Genomic DNA, 16,631 nt, shown 5'->3' on the forward strand with positions numbered 1-16,631 from the left:
GGTTAGCTAGCATTTCTCCTTTGCCAAGGTATTCCATCCACCTGACAGAAGCTGAATAAACATCACAATTACACAGGTGCACCTTGTGCTGGGGACAAAAATGGACATCAAAATGTGCCGTTTTGTTACAACACAATGCCAAAGATGTCTCAAGTTGAGGGTGTGCAATTGGAATGCTGACTGCAGGAATGTCCACCAGAGCTGTTGCCAGACAATTTAATGTCTACCATAAGCCACCTCCAACATCGTATAAGATAATTTGGCAATACGTCCAACCAGCCTCACAACTGCAGACCACATGTAACCATGCCAGTCCAGGACCTCCACATCCAGCTTCTTCCCCTGCGGGATTGTCTCAGACCAGCCACCTGGACAGCTGATGAAACCGTCAGAAACCGTCTCAGGGAAGATCATCTGTGTGCTCATCATCCTCACCAGAGTCTTGACCTGACTGCAGTTAGGCGTCGTAACTGACTTCAGTGGGCAAAGGCTCACCTTCATTGGCCACTGGCATGCTGGAGAAGTGTGCTCTTCACGGCTGACTCCTGGTTTCAAGTGCACTATCCTCGGTAACAACTTAAAATCCAAGATGGCAGCATGTCAAGTCGTTTGTCTGTGACTAGTACATTTTAACCTACTAATAACCTATTTATTTATGGTTGCGTAACTTCGTTGTTGTGTAGTGCAAACTATTTTATTTTTGCAAGTGTAAAGACCACGGGTCCTCCTCAACATGGCACTTCATTACTTGAAGTTTACCAAAGTAACCCCATCTCAGGCTGGCCTGAGTTCCTCCTTCGTCTGTGGAGTGTCTTGTCCAAGCTGCTCCTTTTTACTCTTCGCCTGGATGTCAGTGGCATCTCAACAATCCCCAACCCGTTCTCTCTATTGGCCCCAACACCCAATCTACTCACACGCGCAAACACTCACATTCAGACTCATACATACACGCCGTCTCTCTCTCCCCTTACCTTCGTTGGCCTCTAATTTTTTATTACTTTTGTCAGAGAAAATGACAGTTTTCGTGGTATTGCTTTGTGCACTGACTTTACTGAACTCTGGAGAAAATGAACATTGTTGCTGGGTGAGTACATCTGACAATGTGCTCTCCTGTCCATTGGACATTTTGTCTGCAGGAACTCGCTCTTTTTCACTCGGTCCACTCGTCCAAGTGCTGATGTATTTGTGGCATGATGTGAACAGTACGAATGTGTCACAACCAAAGTCTAATGGTTTTAAATTACTGTTTTGTATTGTCTGGAAACTCACTTGTAGAATTTGTGCAAGGTTATTAAACAGAGGTGCCTAGTTATTCTTCTTTTGTTGATATCAGGTAACGTGCAACCTAAACCTGGCCCTGATACGCAAACGTCTCCAAACCCCCTCTGATTTTAAATCAAGATCTGGTTTTGGTATTTTTCATTTAAATGAAAAAAAATGTATGGTGTTAGGATTTGGGCTAAAATCAACTGATGCTGATGTAATTGTGTTCTGAAACCTGGCTCAGCAAGTCTGTTTTTGTAAGTGGTTACAATGTTTATCGCACTGATCGGGTTAAGAAAGGTGGGGGTGTGGCTATATATGTAAAAACTAAAAGTGTAAGTTTGGCAAAGTCTGAAACTATTTGTAAACAGTTGGAATTTCTTGCTTTGAATATTGAGGTTTCAAAAGGGCCTCTCTATAACTGTGATTGGCTGTTACAGACCCCCCTCTGCTCTCGGTGATGCATTTTCTTCTTTGACGCACCTTATGTCTAAACTTCTTTCCAGCAAAATGATCTTGATTGGTGATCTCAACTGGTGTTGGTTAAAGCCGGTGTCTGATGATTTACAAATGTTTTGTAATTCTATTAATCTTACCCAGTTGATTAACTCACCCAAATCTTAAATGCCCAGATAAATCTACACTGATTGATTTGATATTGGCAAATGTTACCACATAAATATTCTGCGGTTGGTGTTTTTTGTAATGATTTAAGTGACCATTGTGCTGTTGTTGCTGTTAGAAATACTAAGGTTCCTAAGACAAACCCATGTTTTATTCGTAAGAGAAATTTGAAGTGTTTTAATGAGCAGGCTTTCTTTCATGATTTGTTTTATTTTGACTGGAGCAAGATTGAGCTTATCCCTGATGTGGAAACTGCCTGGAAATTCTTTCATGATGGTTTTTGCCAAATAGTAAACAAACATGCCCAATTCCGCAGGTTCGGGGTTAAAGGGCGGGATAATCCATCGTTTTCTTCTGAGCTGTCTTGTATTATTCACGACCGTAATCTAGCCTGGGCTAAAGCAAGGAAATCATGTTCTGATGCTGATTGGCTTATTTTTAGGCAGTTACGAAACAAGTGTTCTTTTCTTCTCAGGAAGGCCAAGTCTGAATATTTTATGTCTGTTACCACTGATAACCTGAATGACCCTAGAAAGTTATGGAAGGCTATTAAGTCTGTCTGGTAACAGTAATGTTAATGAATTACCGTCATGTGTTTTGAAGGACTCTGTTGCTATATATGACAAAACTGAAATGCTGAATTGTTTCAATGAGCACTTTGTATCATCTGGTAGGCTGTTTGATTGTGTCCTCGGTCTCTGTACAACCCTGTGTGGATGAACCAGTGTCCTGTCTCTGTACAACCCTGTGTGGATGAACCAGTGAGAGCTGGTCAAACATTGAGCTTTTTGCCATTCTCAGTGCAGGTGGTACATAAAGCCCTGCAATCCTTAGATCAGAGAAAGCCTGCAGGTCCTGATCTTTTGGATCCCTGCTTTTTAAATCTGGCAGCTGATTTCATAGCTGAACCACTTACATCTCTGTTCAATCTAACCCTGGAATGTAATGAAATTCCAAAGATCTGGAAATCAGCATGTCCTACCACTTTTAAAAAGGGGGAGAGCTAACTCTTAAATAATTATAGGCCAATCTCAAAGCTGTCACCCCTGGCAAAAATACTTGAAAATCTTGTAAGTGAACAGCTAAAATAGTAAATAAAAACAAACTCTATTTTATCAATGTACCAATCGGGCTTCAGGAAGAAGAATAGCGCAATTACAGCAGCCATGAAGGTTTTAAAGGATATCACTGAAGCCATTGACAAAAAACAGCACTGTGTCTCACTTTTTATTGATCTCTAAGGCTTTTGATACAGTTGATCATGCTATACTAAGGAAGAGATTGTCGAGTGTAGGTCTTTCGGAGCATGCAGTCGCATGGTTTACTAACTATCAGTCTGATAGAACTCAGTGCACTCAATTTGAAGGGCTTATGTCAGTTAAATTGTCTGTCTTGAATGGTGTGCCCAAAGGCTCTGTACTTGGTCCTCTCTTATTCACTTTTTTTTATATAAATGATTAAGACCAAAATGTTGATAATGCACAACTTCATTTTTATGCTGATGATACTGTTATTTACTGTTGTGCCTCGTCTCTTACAAAAGCTTTCCAGAACTTGCAAACTGCTTTTTATACTGTTCAACATACCTTGTGTCAATTGAAGCTTATCCTCAATACTGACAAAACTAAACTAATGGTGTTTTCTAATGCAAGAAATAGACATCTGAACCTTTCACCCATTACTACATGTAAGGGCAAGGAGATTGAAGTTGTAACCTCAAATATCTTGGAATTTTAATTGATGACGGCCTCACTTTTAAATTGCATATTCAACAACTTACAAAAAAATTGAAGCTGAAATTGAGATTTTATTTTAGGAATAAGGCCGGTTTTCTTTTGAATCCAGAAGGAGGATAGTAATCAGCTACATTTATGCCTTTACTAGGCTATGGGGAAATGTATATATGAATGCTTCCGCTCAGTGTTTGAGATCAATTGACACTCTTTACCATGGCACTTTGAGATTTATTTTAAACTGCAAAACCCTTACGCACCACTGCACTTTGTATACCAGGGTTGGCTGGCCTTCTCTAGTCACTGGTATACTTTTATTTACAAAGCCATTTTGGGTTTACTACCTTTTTATTTGTCCATTTTTATTGTTCAGAAATGTGGTGGGTACTCTCTTCGTTCGCTGGACTTTATCCTGCTAACTGTTCCAAATGTCCGAACTAAATTTGGTAAAAGGGCTTTTATGTACTCCGCGCCATCGTCTTGGAACACCTTACAAAATACTTTTAAAACTGGAAGAATTTGTCCCGATAGGTGTTTTGAAATCACTGATGAAGGACTTTGAGGCTGATTCCCTGACCTGTTAATGTTTTTAATTTGCTATTTTATACTCTTGTGAATTCAATGGTTTTTACTAGATTACTTGTAGTTTCATGTTGTCTGTCTGTATTTTTTTTGTAATGACTTGGTGCTGCCCATCTTGGCCAGGGCGCTCTTGAAAAGGAGATTTTAATCTCAATGAGCCCTTACTGGTTAAAAAAAGGTTAAATAAATAAAAAATAAACTGGGCAGATAGCGTGTATGGCGTTGAGTGGTTGAGCTCAAAGTTGTGAACAGAGTGCCCCATGGTGGCAGAGTGGTTATGTTATGGGCAGGCATAAGCTGCAGACAATGAACACAATTGCATTTTATCGATTGCAATTTGAATGCAAAGAGATACCGTGACGAGATCCTGAGGCCCATTGTCCTGCCATTAATCCGCCGCCATCACCTCATGTTTCAGAATGATAATGTAGAGGCCCCATGTCGCAAGGATCTGTACACAATTCCTGGAAGCTAAAAATGTCTCAGTTCTTCTATGGCCTGCATACTCAACAATTGAACATGTTTTGGGATGCACTGGATCATTGTGTACAAAAGCGTGTTCCAGTTCCCGCCAATATCCAGCAATTTCTGGATTGGTTCTCTGATCCATGGCGCTACTTTAAAAACATTTTTTTTTTAAGGTATCTGTATTCCAAGTCATGTAAAATCAATAGATTAGGGCCTAATTCATTAATTTCAATTGACTGATTTCCTTATATTAACTGTAACTCAGTAAAATGATTGTTGTTCAGTGTAATTAGTTTAATTCAGGCTTAACACAACAAAATGTGGAATAAGTCAAATGGGTATGAATTATTTCTGAAGACACTAAAATCGGTGCGCCAACAGGAGAACAGACAGTTGAGGAGAACATTATTTCTAATTAATGCGGCATCTTACTTCCAGTTGACTACTACATGTACAATGAACATGCTACTCACATGGGGGAGAACGATATGGCAATGAACTCGTGCAGATTCATAACCTCTTCTTTAGAGGGACCGTTTCTGACCATATAATCAATGCAGTGTTCCTTCTGCCCCAAATAAGTAGTGCCATGAATGGGATCTAGCCACTGCAGTCACAAATACAAAAAGGGGAGGACTTGAGCTATAGATCACCCACAAAAGGCTACAGAAGTTATTTTCCCCATTCAAGATGATATTACTCAACCTAATTTACATCCAAGTAATGAGCACCCAGCATGTTTGGTCAGTGAGTCTCAGAGAGGATAGACTCACTGCATCCATAAACCGAAATAAGATGCTGCCTTGCACCCTAGTCTGCATAATGAACTATGGTAAGATTCAGGAACACAGTAAGCTTTGTGTGAGACCTCTCCCGCCCTCTCAATTGTAACTACAGAAAGACATTTAATTTAGTCAAGGGTGTTTCCTGGAATATAGGACAGACTCTTTGGTATTCAACACTTGGTATTCTTCTTTACTCAGGTAATGAGGAGACATGTACTGCAATTATCACGATGTCATATGTATTGCGATTTGATGTTCCAAATATATTGCTCACCATGTCTGCTGCAGAGGAACAAGATTTTGATCAGTAAAAAGCTGAAAACAAAATTGGCTCCCTATTAAAATATGCGATACGCAGAAATCGCTCCACCATTTCCTGTTGTTTTCTAAAGGGTTGACTAATTTCTGGTTGTGACAAAACAAGAAATGTATTGTGTAGTGAATCATTGTACCATATAGATAACCAATGGCATTGCATTTTCAGCTGGTGTACAAAACCGAAAGTAAAATAGGCACCAACTTAATGGAATGCATAGAAATAGTTCACAGAGAACACATCTACAGCTTCTTAGAAATGTTAGATATGTCATTCTATGTGAATTTGTTTGGTCGCCCAAAAAGTTACAAGCTGTGAAGGAAAAATACTGGAGTTTTGGTGCAGGTACGGCCAAATAATATTGCGATAGTCAAAACAATACGATATACAGTGCCTTCAAAAGGTATTCATACCCCTTGACTAATTCCACAGTCGTGTTACAGCCTGAATTCAAAATGGATTAAACATGTCTCACCCCTCGGTGACATGGGAGGTGGCTTATGGTAGAGAAATTAAGATTCAATTTTCCAGCACCAGCTCTGGTGGACTTCCCTGCAGTCAGCATGCCAATTGCACACTCCCTCAAAACATGGCATGTGTGGCATTGTGTTGTGACAAAACTGCACATTTTAGAGTGGCCTTTTGTGGTCCCCAGCACAAGGTTCACCCATTAAATGATCATGCTGTTTAAATCTGCTTCTTGATACGTCTCACCTGTCAGGTGGATGGATTATCTTGACAAAATGATAAATGTTCACTAATAGCGGATGTGAACACGTGTGCACAATATTTTAGAGTAATAAGCTGTGCGTGTTTGAAACCAACACTTTACATGTTGCGTTTATATTTTTGTCCGGCCCTCATCTATTAATGTTCTTTAATATGTCATGTTTCATGTTGTGTGGACCACATGAAGAGTAGCTGATGCTTTCCCAAAAGCTAAATGGGGATCCTAATAAAATACCCAAATTACACACAATAGCACATAATGACAAAGTCAAAACATGTTTAGGAATGTATTGAAAATTAAATACACCCTGAATCAAAACATGTTATAATCACTGCTGTGAGTGATTAACAGCTTTGCACACCTGGAATGGACAATATTTGCCCATTATTCTTTTCAGATTTCTTCAAGCTCTGGCAAATTGGTTGTTGATCATTGCTAGACAAAACATTTAAGTCTTGCCATAGAGATTCAAGCAGATTTAACTAAAAACTAACTAGTCCACTCCGGAACATTCACTGTCATCTTGGTAAGCAACTCCAGTGTAGATTTGGCCTTGTGTTTTAGGTTATTGTTCTGCTGAAAGGTGAATTCATCTCCCAGTGTCGGTTGGAAAGCAGGTGTTCCTCTAGGATTTTTTCTGTGCTTAGCTCCATTCAGTTTCTTTTTTAATCCTGAAAAACTCCACAGTCCTTAAAGATTACAAGCATACCCATAACATGATGCAGCCACCACTACGCTTAAAAATTTGTCCCAAACTTAACACGGTGTTCAGGCCACATTTTTTGCAGTATTAGTTCAGTGCCTTGTTGCAAACAGGATGTGTGTTCTGGAATATATTTTTTTACAGGCTTCATTTTCACACTGTCAATTTAGGTTAGTATTGTGGAGTAACTACAATGTACTCGATCCATCCTCAGTTCTCTTATCATAGTCATTAAACTAACAGATTTAAAGTCACCATTAGTATAAAAATAAACAAAATTCCACTTTGACATTATGGAGTATTGTGTGTAGGCCAGTGACAAAAAAAATATTTTAATTTAGGCTGTAAAACATGTGGAAAAAGTCAGAACTAATATCCCGATATGCAACTATCGGTCCCCCCCCCCACCGTATCACTACTGTAAAGGGAATAAGTTGGGTCTCAAACTTGTGAGAGGCAGAGGCACCTAGGAGACATCTCTGCCCAAAGTAAGCCTTGCTCTAAATTTCTTCAAAAGCAGCCTGCCTGGCATGTCCAACCTGAAGTCGACTGAGTATCAGCCAAGGAGCGGCAGGTAGCCTGGCTGTGCGTTGGGTCAGCAACCGTCAGTTCGCTGGATCTAATCCCCATGCTGACAAGGTAAAAATCTGTCGTTCTGCCCCTGAGCAAGGCAGTTAACCCACTGTTCCCCGAGCGCCGAAGACGTGGATGTTGATTAAGGCAGCCCCCCGCACCGCTCTGATTCATAGCGGCCGGGTTAAAATGTGGAAGACATTTCAGATGAATGCATTCAGTTGTACAACTGACTAGGTATCTCCCTTTCCCCAAGACATTAGTTCATACAGGGCAAGCATGAGACTTGATGTTATGCCATGATGATCTCTGCTTAAGAACACAAGATGGAGAATAACGTTAGGACAAGGCCACAAAGCTCTAAATGGATTGTGAAATAACATGACTCAGGCTGGCTGGGTTAGACTCGAGGCTTCTCAAACAGAACTAGATCCCACTTTAAATAAACTGCAACTTTCAATGCTTAGTGAAGCCTTCTAAACAATGTATACTGCTTATATAGATGGTTCTAAAGTTGTAGTGTGTTTATGTGATTCAGAACTATTTTGACAAGAGTATCGTAATGGTGATAGACTTATATTTCTCATAAGAGTCAACATAGAGGCATCAGTTTCTCTCTCTCAGCAGTGATTTGTCATTACCCATCTACCTCTTCAGGCCTGCTGCTGTGGTAGGACAGCGACAGACAGCCCGCTAAGAAGTGTAACATTCAGCAGCCCATCTTCATACGGTCTGACCTCACATCCTCTGTCCCAAATGGATCCATATTCCGTTCATAGTGCACTACTTTTGACCAGGGCCTTACGGCTGGCATTTGACCAACACCCAACTCATCCACCTACACGCTCCTTTCCAATCACACTATGAGCAGTCACCAGTACTCTCACTCTTCTTTAACCTCCCTCCCTATACATACAGTACCAGTCAAAAGTTTGAACATACCTACTCATTCAAGGGTTTTTCTTTATTTTTACTATTTTCTACATTGTAAAATAGTGAAGAGGTCCAAACTATGAAATAACATGTATGGAATCATGTAAGGAAGTGTTAAAAAAAATCAAAATATATTTGAAATTCATCAAGGTAGCCACCCTTTGCCTTGATGACAGCTTTGCACACTCTTGGCATTCTCTCAACCAGCTTCATGAGGTAGTTACCTGGAATGCATTTCAATGAACAGGTGTGCCTTGCTAAAAAGTTAATTTGTGGAATTTCTTTCCATCTTAATGTGTTTGAGCCAATCAGTTGTGCTGTGACACGGTAGGGGTGGTATACAGAAGATAGCCCTATTTGGTAAAAGACCAAGTCCATATTATGGCAAGAACAGCTTAAATAAGCAAAGAGAAATGACAGTTGATCATCACTTTAAGACATGAAGGTCAGTCAATGCGGACAATCTCCAGAACTTTGATAGTTTCTTCAAGTGCAGTCGCAAAAACCCATCAAGCGCTATGATGAAACTGGCTCTCCTGAGGACCGCAACAGGAAAGGAAGACCCAGGCCCTGCTGCAGAGGATAAGCTCATTAGAGTTACCAGCCTCAGAAATTGCAGCCCAAATAAACAAGTCACAGAGCTCAAGTAAGATATCTCAACATCAACTGTTCAGAAGAGACAGTGAATCAGGCCTTTATGTAGAATTGCTACAAAGAAATCACTACTAAAGGGACTCCAATAAGAAGAGACTTGATTGGGCCAAGAAACACAAGCAATGGACATTAGACTGGTGGAAATCTTTCCTTTGGTCTGATGAGTCCAAATTTGAGATTTTTGGTTCCAACCGCTGTGTCTTTGTGAGACGCAGAGTAGGTGAACATATGATCTCCGCGCGTGTGGTTTCCACCGTGAAGCATGGAGGTGGTGTAATGGTGCTTCGCTGGTGGCACTGTCTGTAAATGCATTTAGAATTCAAGGCAGAGTTAAGCAGCATGGCTACCACAGCATTCTGCAGCAATACACCAACCCATCTGGTGGGACTATCATTTGTTTTTCAACAGGACAATGACCCAACATACCTCCAGGCTGTGTAAGTGTTATTTGACCTAGAAGGAGAGTGATGGAGTGCTGTGTCAGATGACCTGGCCTCCACAATCACCAAACCACAACCCAAAAGAGATGGTTTGGGATGAGTTGGACTGCAGAGTGAAAGAAAAGCAGTCAACAAGTGCTCCGCAAATGGGGGAACTCCTTCAAGACTGTTGGAAAAACATTCCAGGTGAAGCTGGAAGAAAGAATGCCAAGAGGGTGCAAAGCTGTCAAGGCAAAGGGTGTCTACTTTGAAGAATCTCCAATATATTTTTATGCTTACATGATTCCATATGTGTTATTTCATAGTTGATGACTTCCCCATTACTCTATAATGTAGAAAACAGTAAAAAATAAAGACAAAACCTTGAATGAGTAGGTGTGTCCAAACCTTGACTGGTACTGTACTTGTAGGAGAGATATGCGCCAGTCTTTCAGCTAAATGTCAAATGCAGAGGGGTTATTGGTAGAGGTCGACCAATTAAATCGGAATGGCCAATTAATTAGGGCCGATTTCAAGTTTTCATAACAATCGGTAATCTGTATTTTTTGGACAGATTATGGCCGATTACATTGCACTCCACGAGGAGACTGCGAGGCAGGCTTACTACCTGTTATGAGAGTGCAGCAAGGAGCCAAGGTAAGGTGCTAGCTAGAATTAAACGTATTTTATTTAAAAAAACAATCTTAACATAATCACTAGTTAAACTAGTAATATCATCAACCATGTGTAGTTATCTAGCTTGTCCTGCGTTGCATATAATCGATGCGGAGCCTGTTAATTTCGCATTAGCGAAAAAAAGCACTGTCGTTGCACCAATGTGTACATAACCATAAACATCAATGCCTTTCTTAAAATCAATACACAATTTTGTATATTTAGTTAATATTGCCTGCTAACATTAATTTATTTTAACTAGGGAAATTGTGTCACTTCCCTTGCGTTCTGTGCAAGCAGAGTCAGGGTATATGCAGCAGTTTGGGCCGCCTGGCTCGTTGCGAACTGTGTGAAGACCATTTATTCCTAACAAAGACCGTAATTAATTTGCCAGAATTGTACATAATTATGACATAACATTGAAGGTTGTACAATGTAACAGCAATATTTAGACTTAGGTTAGATCAGTTAGATAAAATACAGAACGGTTCCGTATTTCACTGAAAGAATAAACATTTTATTTTCAAAATGATAGTTTCCGGATTCGACCATATTAATGACCAAAGGCTCGTATTTCTGTGTGTTATTATATTATAATTAAGTCTATGATTTGATATTTGATAGAGCAGACTGACTGAGCGATGCTAGGCAGCAGCAGGCTCGTAAGCATTCATTCAAACAGCACTTTCGTGCATATGCCAGCAGCTCTTTGCTGTGCTTCAAGCATTGAGCTGTTTATGACTTCAAGCCTATTAACTCCCGAGATTAGGCTGGTGTAACCGATGTGAAATGGCTAGCTAGTTAGCGGGGTGCGCGCTAATAGTGTTTCAAACGTCACTCGCTCTGAGACTTAGAGTAGTTGTCCCCCTTAATCTGCAAGGGCCGCGGCTTTTGTGGAGCGATTGGTAACGATGCTTCGAGGGTGGCTGTTGTCGATGTGTTCGTGGTTCGAGCCCAGGTAGGGGCGAGGAGAGGGACGGAAGCTACACTGTTACACTGGGAATACTAAAGTGCCTATAAGAACATCCAATAGTCAAAGGTATATGATATTCAAATGGTATAGAGAGAAATAGTCCTATAATAACTACAACCTAAAACTTCTTACCTGGGAATATTGAAAACTCATGTTAAAAGGAACCACCAGCTTTCATATGTTCTGAGCAAGGAAGCTTTTTTACATGGCACATATTGCACTTTTACCTTCTTCTCCAACACTTTGTTTTTGCATTATTTAAACCAAATTGAACATTTAATTATTTATTTGAGACTAAATTGACTTTATTGATGTATTAAATTAAGTTAAAATAAGTGTTCATTCAGTATTGTTGTAATTGTCATTATTACAAATATATAAATAAAAAATAATCTGCATTTTGTTAGTCCTCCAATAATCGATATCGGTGTTGAAAAATCATAAATCGGTCGACCTCTAGTTATTGGTAATGGTTCCAGAGACATGCAAGGCTGCCTGAGAAAAACATGCTGGGCATATTGAACCCACACTACCTGATTATGTTGTCCCATTCCAGCACTCAGAAGTTACTTGAAGAGGAGAGCCAAGGTAGAATGAGACACTGAGCCTGTATTGTACAGACAGTCACAGCCTCTATCAACCACTGTAGGTGGCTAAGTGGCTTGGACATACCCAGTGTTTGAATTAGGCTGGTACACACCGGTACCAGCACCTGAAATGTTCTACTGCTTTAGAACCAGCAACTCATAGAATATTGGCTTTAAAATATTGTGGAATAATGTCACCTAAATATATACAGTACCTGGCAACCAAAAGGAGTACCAGACCCCTTTTCAGTCAACGGACATATCCACAAGAAATACTGATGAGAAAAATGGGGAAAAACACCAAAAGTGGTTGATGTAAAATGTACAGACTTTGCCAATCATGGATATTCAGACATGCATGTTGCAAAGCAGACCACTCAATATCAGAGAGTTGCATCTCTACATGAGACATTCAGCTTGAATAGGCTATACCCATTTAGTAGACACTGAATGGATCAATTGTAATGCATGTTAGCATGTGTGGCAGAGTGCTATACCATGTCGCCATTGGTGTCTTTCATGCTGAAATTGAAAACAAAGAGAAGCACAAAGGCGTCTTTCTTTATGAAGAGGATGCGGTCTGCTCTGTTGCACCATGGTGGCGTCCCAAATGGCACACTATTCCTTATATATTGCACTACTTTTGACCAGGACCAATAAGGCTCTGGTTAAAAGCAGTGATCTTTATTGGGAATAGGGTGCCATTTGGGACACAATCCCATATTTCAACATGTCACATGGGACTGAGAGGCAGACTGGATTGCCATGTTGCCTAACCCCATGTACAGTAATAACAGCACACATTCAGATAAACAGTCATATTAGAAGCATTATAAGTCAATAACATAGACCCACTGCCAGGGAGGGAGGAAATAAACCCCTAGCTAAGTGGAATATGCTTAATAATGATTTCTGCATGGCATTTGGATAGTCTCAAAGGAAATAAAAAATACTTCAAATAAATCCAATGTCGGCCTATAATAGTTAAAAGCAAATTAAGCAATGTTGCCAATAAATGTTACCGCTATAGGCTACTTGGCAAACCAATGCAATACAATTCAGTGTGAACTTGTTATTTGTCAAAACACTCACCACCAGCACACAGGTATATTTAACTTTAGGCTAATATTATTATACATTAGGCTATTATTAAGATATGGGCTGCCTAAAATACTTCACCGTCGACATTCTCTCGGTCGCTGATATGCTGCAGGTTGCAGCCCGTATCCTCCCTACCCGGAGCCGGAGTTGAGTTGTGCGACTCCAGCCTCGAATGGGCATTTCTCCGGAGCTTCGGGCTCGAAGACACACAGCAAGAGCTCGTGCTTCCCATCTTTCCAATATTGCTCTCTTCGAAGAATGATATTAGTCGGTTCAAATTGATACTCAAGAGGGGAGGAGGATCAGAGCACCAAGGGTGAAACCGCCACTGCGACCAGCACGTAAATGTACTGTCATTGATAAATCCTCGCACAGTCAACGAGATAATGACTAGACTCAGCAGAGAAAAATGACAGATTTTACACTGTAAACCGTTGCAGTCTGCCAAGCTCACGCATTAACCACGCTATTGACTGTTATTTAAATCAGACGTGCCAGGGGTGTAATCATTAGTCCAAACAGTTGCAAAACGATTTGCAACAGAATCGGCATAATAAACAGCTTGCCATGGCCGTATTCATTACACCAATTCTGTTGCAAAAAGTTTCTTAAACGGAAGCAAACGAAATTAAATGGGGAGTTAGCTACCTGAATCTGTCCGATAGAAACTTTAGTTTTTCTCTGTGTGCTTCCGTTTAGTTGTAAAAACGGTAAACGGTTTCCGTAATGAATACGCCCCTTGACGTCTGAGACGTCGTCGTTTTAACAGAGGGGAAGAAGTGAAGCGAGAGGTTTTAATATTCTCAAAATCTGTCCACGAAAATAAGCGTTTTTGAATCGAGGTCAATGAATAATAATTGTTGTATCGAGGTCAATGAGGGAGTGTAGCATTTGGTAAAAAAAACATTTGAATTGCTAATTTGCTACTTGAGGATTATTTGATCTAATCTCATTTTCACAATGGTTAGGTTTTCACGAATGCACTGATATAAGTGGACGCACGTGACATTTCGACAACTTTGAAAATATTGGAGTTGTGCTGGATTTTATAGAGAAAAAGGACTCATCATGGCTAAAACCTGTTGTAGCATGGATATTGCCATTGAGGGCTTCCACCAAGTAGTCAACTGGGTATGGTTTCCTATGAGTTGGGAGCAGGGTTGGGTAAATTACTTACTTTCTAAATGTAATCCATTACAGTTGCCAGTTACATGTCCAAAATTGTAATCAGTAATGTAACTTTTTGATTACCCAAACTCAGTAACATAATCTGATTACATTCAGTTACTTTTAGATTACTGTCCCCTTAAAAGGCATTAGAAGAAGACAAAAATGAATGTTACCAATTGAATGACATCAACTGCAGGAGTAATCCATGTTAAAGTTTACATAGCTGGCCATATATGGATGTTAACTATTACTTTATGGGTTGGTTATGAAGGCTTCTTCTAACCCATCGCTTTCTACTACTTATAATAATGTGATTAAATTATATCTTTACATTAAAAACCAAAGTTTATCAGAATTCCAGTCATTCCAATAAATGTAATACCCCTTAATCTTCAAGAATAGGACTTGTAAATATGGAAGTATAGATTAGCCAAATCAAATGTTATTGGTCATATACACGTTTAGCACATGTTATTGGGGGTGTAACGAAATGCTTGTGCTTCTAACTCTGACAGTGCAGTAAAATCTAACATGTAATATCTATCAATTTAACAACACATACCCAATACACACAAATCTAAGTAAAGGAATGATGAATTAAGAATATATAAATATATGGACGAGCAATGTCAGAGCGGCATAGACTAAGATAAAATGGTATAGAATACAGTATATACATGAGATGAGTAATGCAAGCTATGTAAACATTATTAAAATGAATAGTGTTCCATTTATTAAAGTGTCCAGTGATTTCAAGTCTATGTATATAGGCAACAGCCTCTATGTGCCAGTGATGGCTATTTAACAGTCTGTTGGCCTAGAAGCTGTTTTTCAGTCTCTCAATCACAGCTTTGATACACCTGTACTGACCTTGCCTTCAAGATGATAGCGGGTTGAACAGGTAGTGGCTCGGGTGGTTGTCCTTGATTATCTTTTTGGCCTTCCTGTGACATCGGGGGCTGTAGGTGTCGTGAAGGGCAGGTAGTTTGCTCCCGGTGATGCGTTGGGCAGACGGCACCACCATCTGGAGAGCCCTGCGGTTGCGGGCAGAACAGTTGCCGTACCAGGCGGTGATACTGCCAAGCCAAATTTCTTCAGCCTCCTGAGGTTGAAGAGGCGCTATTGCGCCTTCTTCATCACTCTGTCTGTGTGGGTGGACCATTTCAGTTTGTCAGTTGTGTGTACGCTGAGGAACTTGAAGAAATGCCACAAGCATTTCGCTATACTCGCATTAACATCTGCTAACCATGTGTATGTGACAAATGCATTTGATTTGATTTGGAGGCGTGCTTGGCCACGCAGTCATGGGTGAACAGGGAGTACAGGAGGGGGCTGAGCACACCCCCTTGTGGGGCCCCAGTGTTGAGGATCAGCTGAGTGGAGGTGTTGTTTTACCTGAACATGATTTTGTTGTCATGGGGGACTGATTGGGCTCATTAATTAGAGTTAAAAAATAAATGCTGCGCTCAAGGAAGGGCATGCTTTGAGCACTACTGAAAAATAAATGCCAAATGCTGTATTTTCTATAGGCCTATTGTTTACATTTTTGTTGGTGACACTTTGATATCTTGATAATATGCATCTGTTTAAAGGGCAAATCTACAGATGAAACAATAACAAAACGGTTGCCCTGCCTCTGTTTTGGTAAAAAAAAAAAAAAAAAAAAGCTGAGGGCCTTGAGAAATGTTTCCACTCTCAGATTAATCAGCAGAGCTAAGGATGACTATCCATTAAATAAAACATAATGTTTTAACCATGTTATGAGGCTATACAGTGTTTGTTTGCATTTACAATGTTTACAAACATTGGAGTAAAACAAGCTTATATTGTGGGTAACTGGTGGAGTGCGACAGTTGAACTAACCTCATGAAGCATTCATAAGTTATATTCTTCAAGAATCAATATATTATATATAAGTCCATAAACGAATGTATAAACTACAGATTAAAAGGGGCAATCGATAGTTTTATTTAATTTGATTTTAAGTCTATCAAAAGTGTTCAAGTTTGAGCATGTGTCCTTTAGGCCTATTAGGTTTTTTAATTTTGTATGAATTAGAGCAATAAAAGCCCCACTTCCATAGCCTTGAATCCGCACTATGCAGCTGTTGCAAGGGTGCATTTTTCACTGGCAGTCCACTGGTTTCAAAAACAATGATTTATACGCAGCTTAAACGTCTTGAATTCAACCATTATTCGGTTCAAAAACACAAAACACATTTAGGTTTGTGCACAGCCATCCACAACAACCACAAGCCGTAAGGCGCAAAAAAAACTAAATGAGAGAGCAGCAGTGCGATTCACATCCATGTGCTATGTAGATATCAATAATAAGTGCTATCC

At 39.9% G+C, this 16,631-nt stretch overlaps 1 protein-coding gene across 5 annotated transcripts in view; it reads right to left on the bottom strand.

Moving 5' to 3' along the window:
* Window positions 1–15,175, bottom strand: part of LOC118402168 (cyclin-Y-like) — a 48,331-nt gene extending 33,156 nt beyond the window's left edge. For 2 of the 5 annotated variants that reach the window (XM_035800160.2, XM_035800159.2), the window contains exon 1: window positions 13,198–13,752. In XM_035800160.2, coding sequence (XP_035656053.1) covers window positions 13,198–13,351 — 154 coding nt within the window. In that variant the 5' untranslated portion in view covers window positions 13,352–13,752. The other 3 variants (XM_052477035.1, XM_035800161.2, XM_035800163.2) reach the window with 3 other exon arrangements.
* Between the last annotated feature and the right edge of the window lie 1,456 nt (window positions 15,176–16,631).

Source organism: Oncorhynchus keta, chromosome 23 (genome assembly GCF_023373465.1).
Source record: "Oncorhynchus keta strain PuntledgeMale-10-30-2019 chromosome 23, Oket_V2, whole genome shotgun sequence".
In the NCBI taxonomy this organism is placed as follows: Eukaryota; Metazoa; Chordata; class Actinopteri; order Salmoniformes; family Salmonidae; genus Oncorhynchus; species Oncorhynchus keta.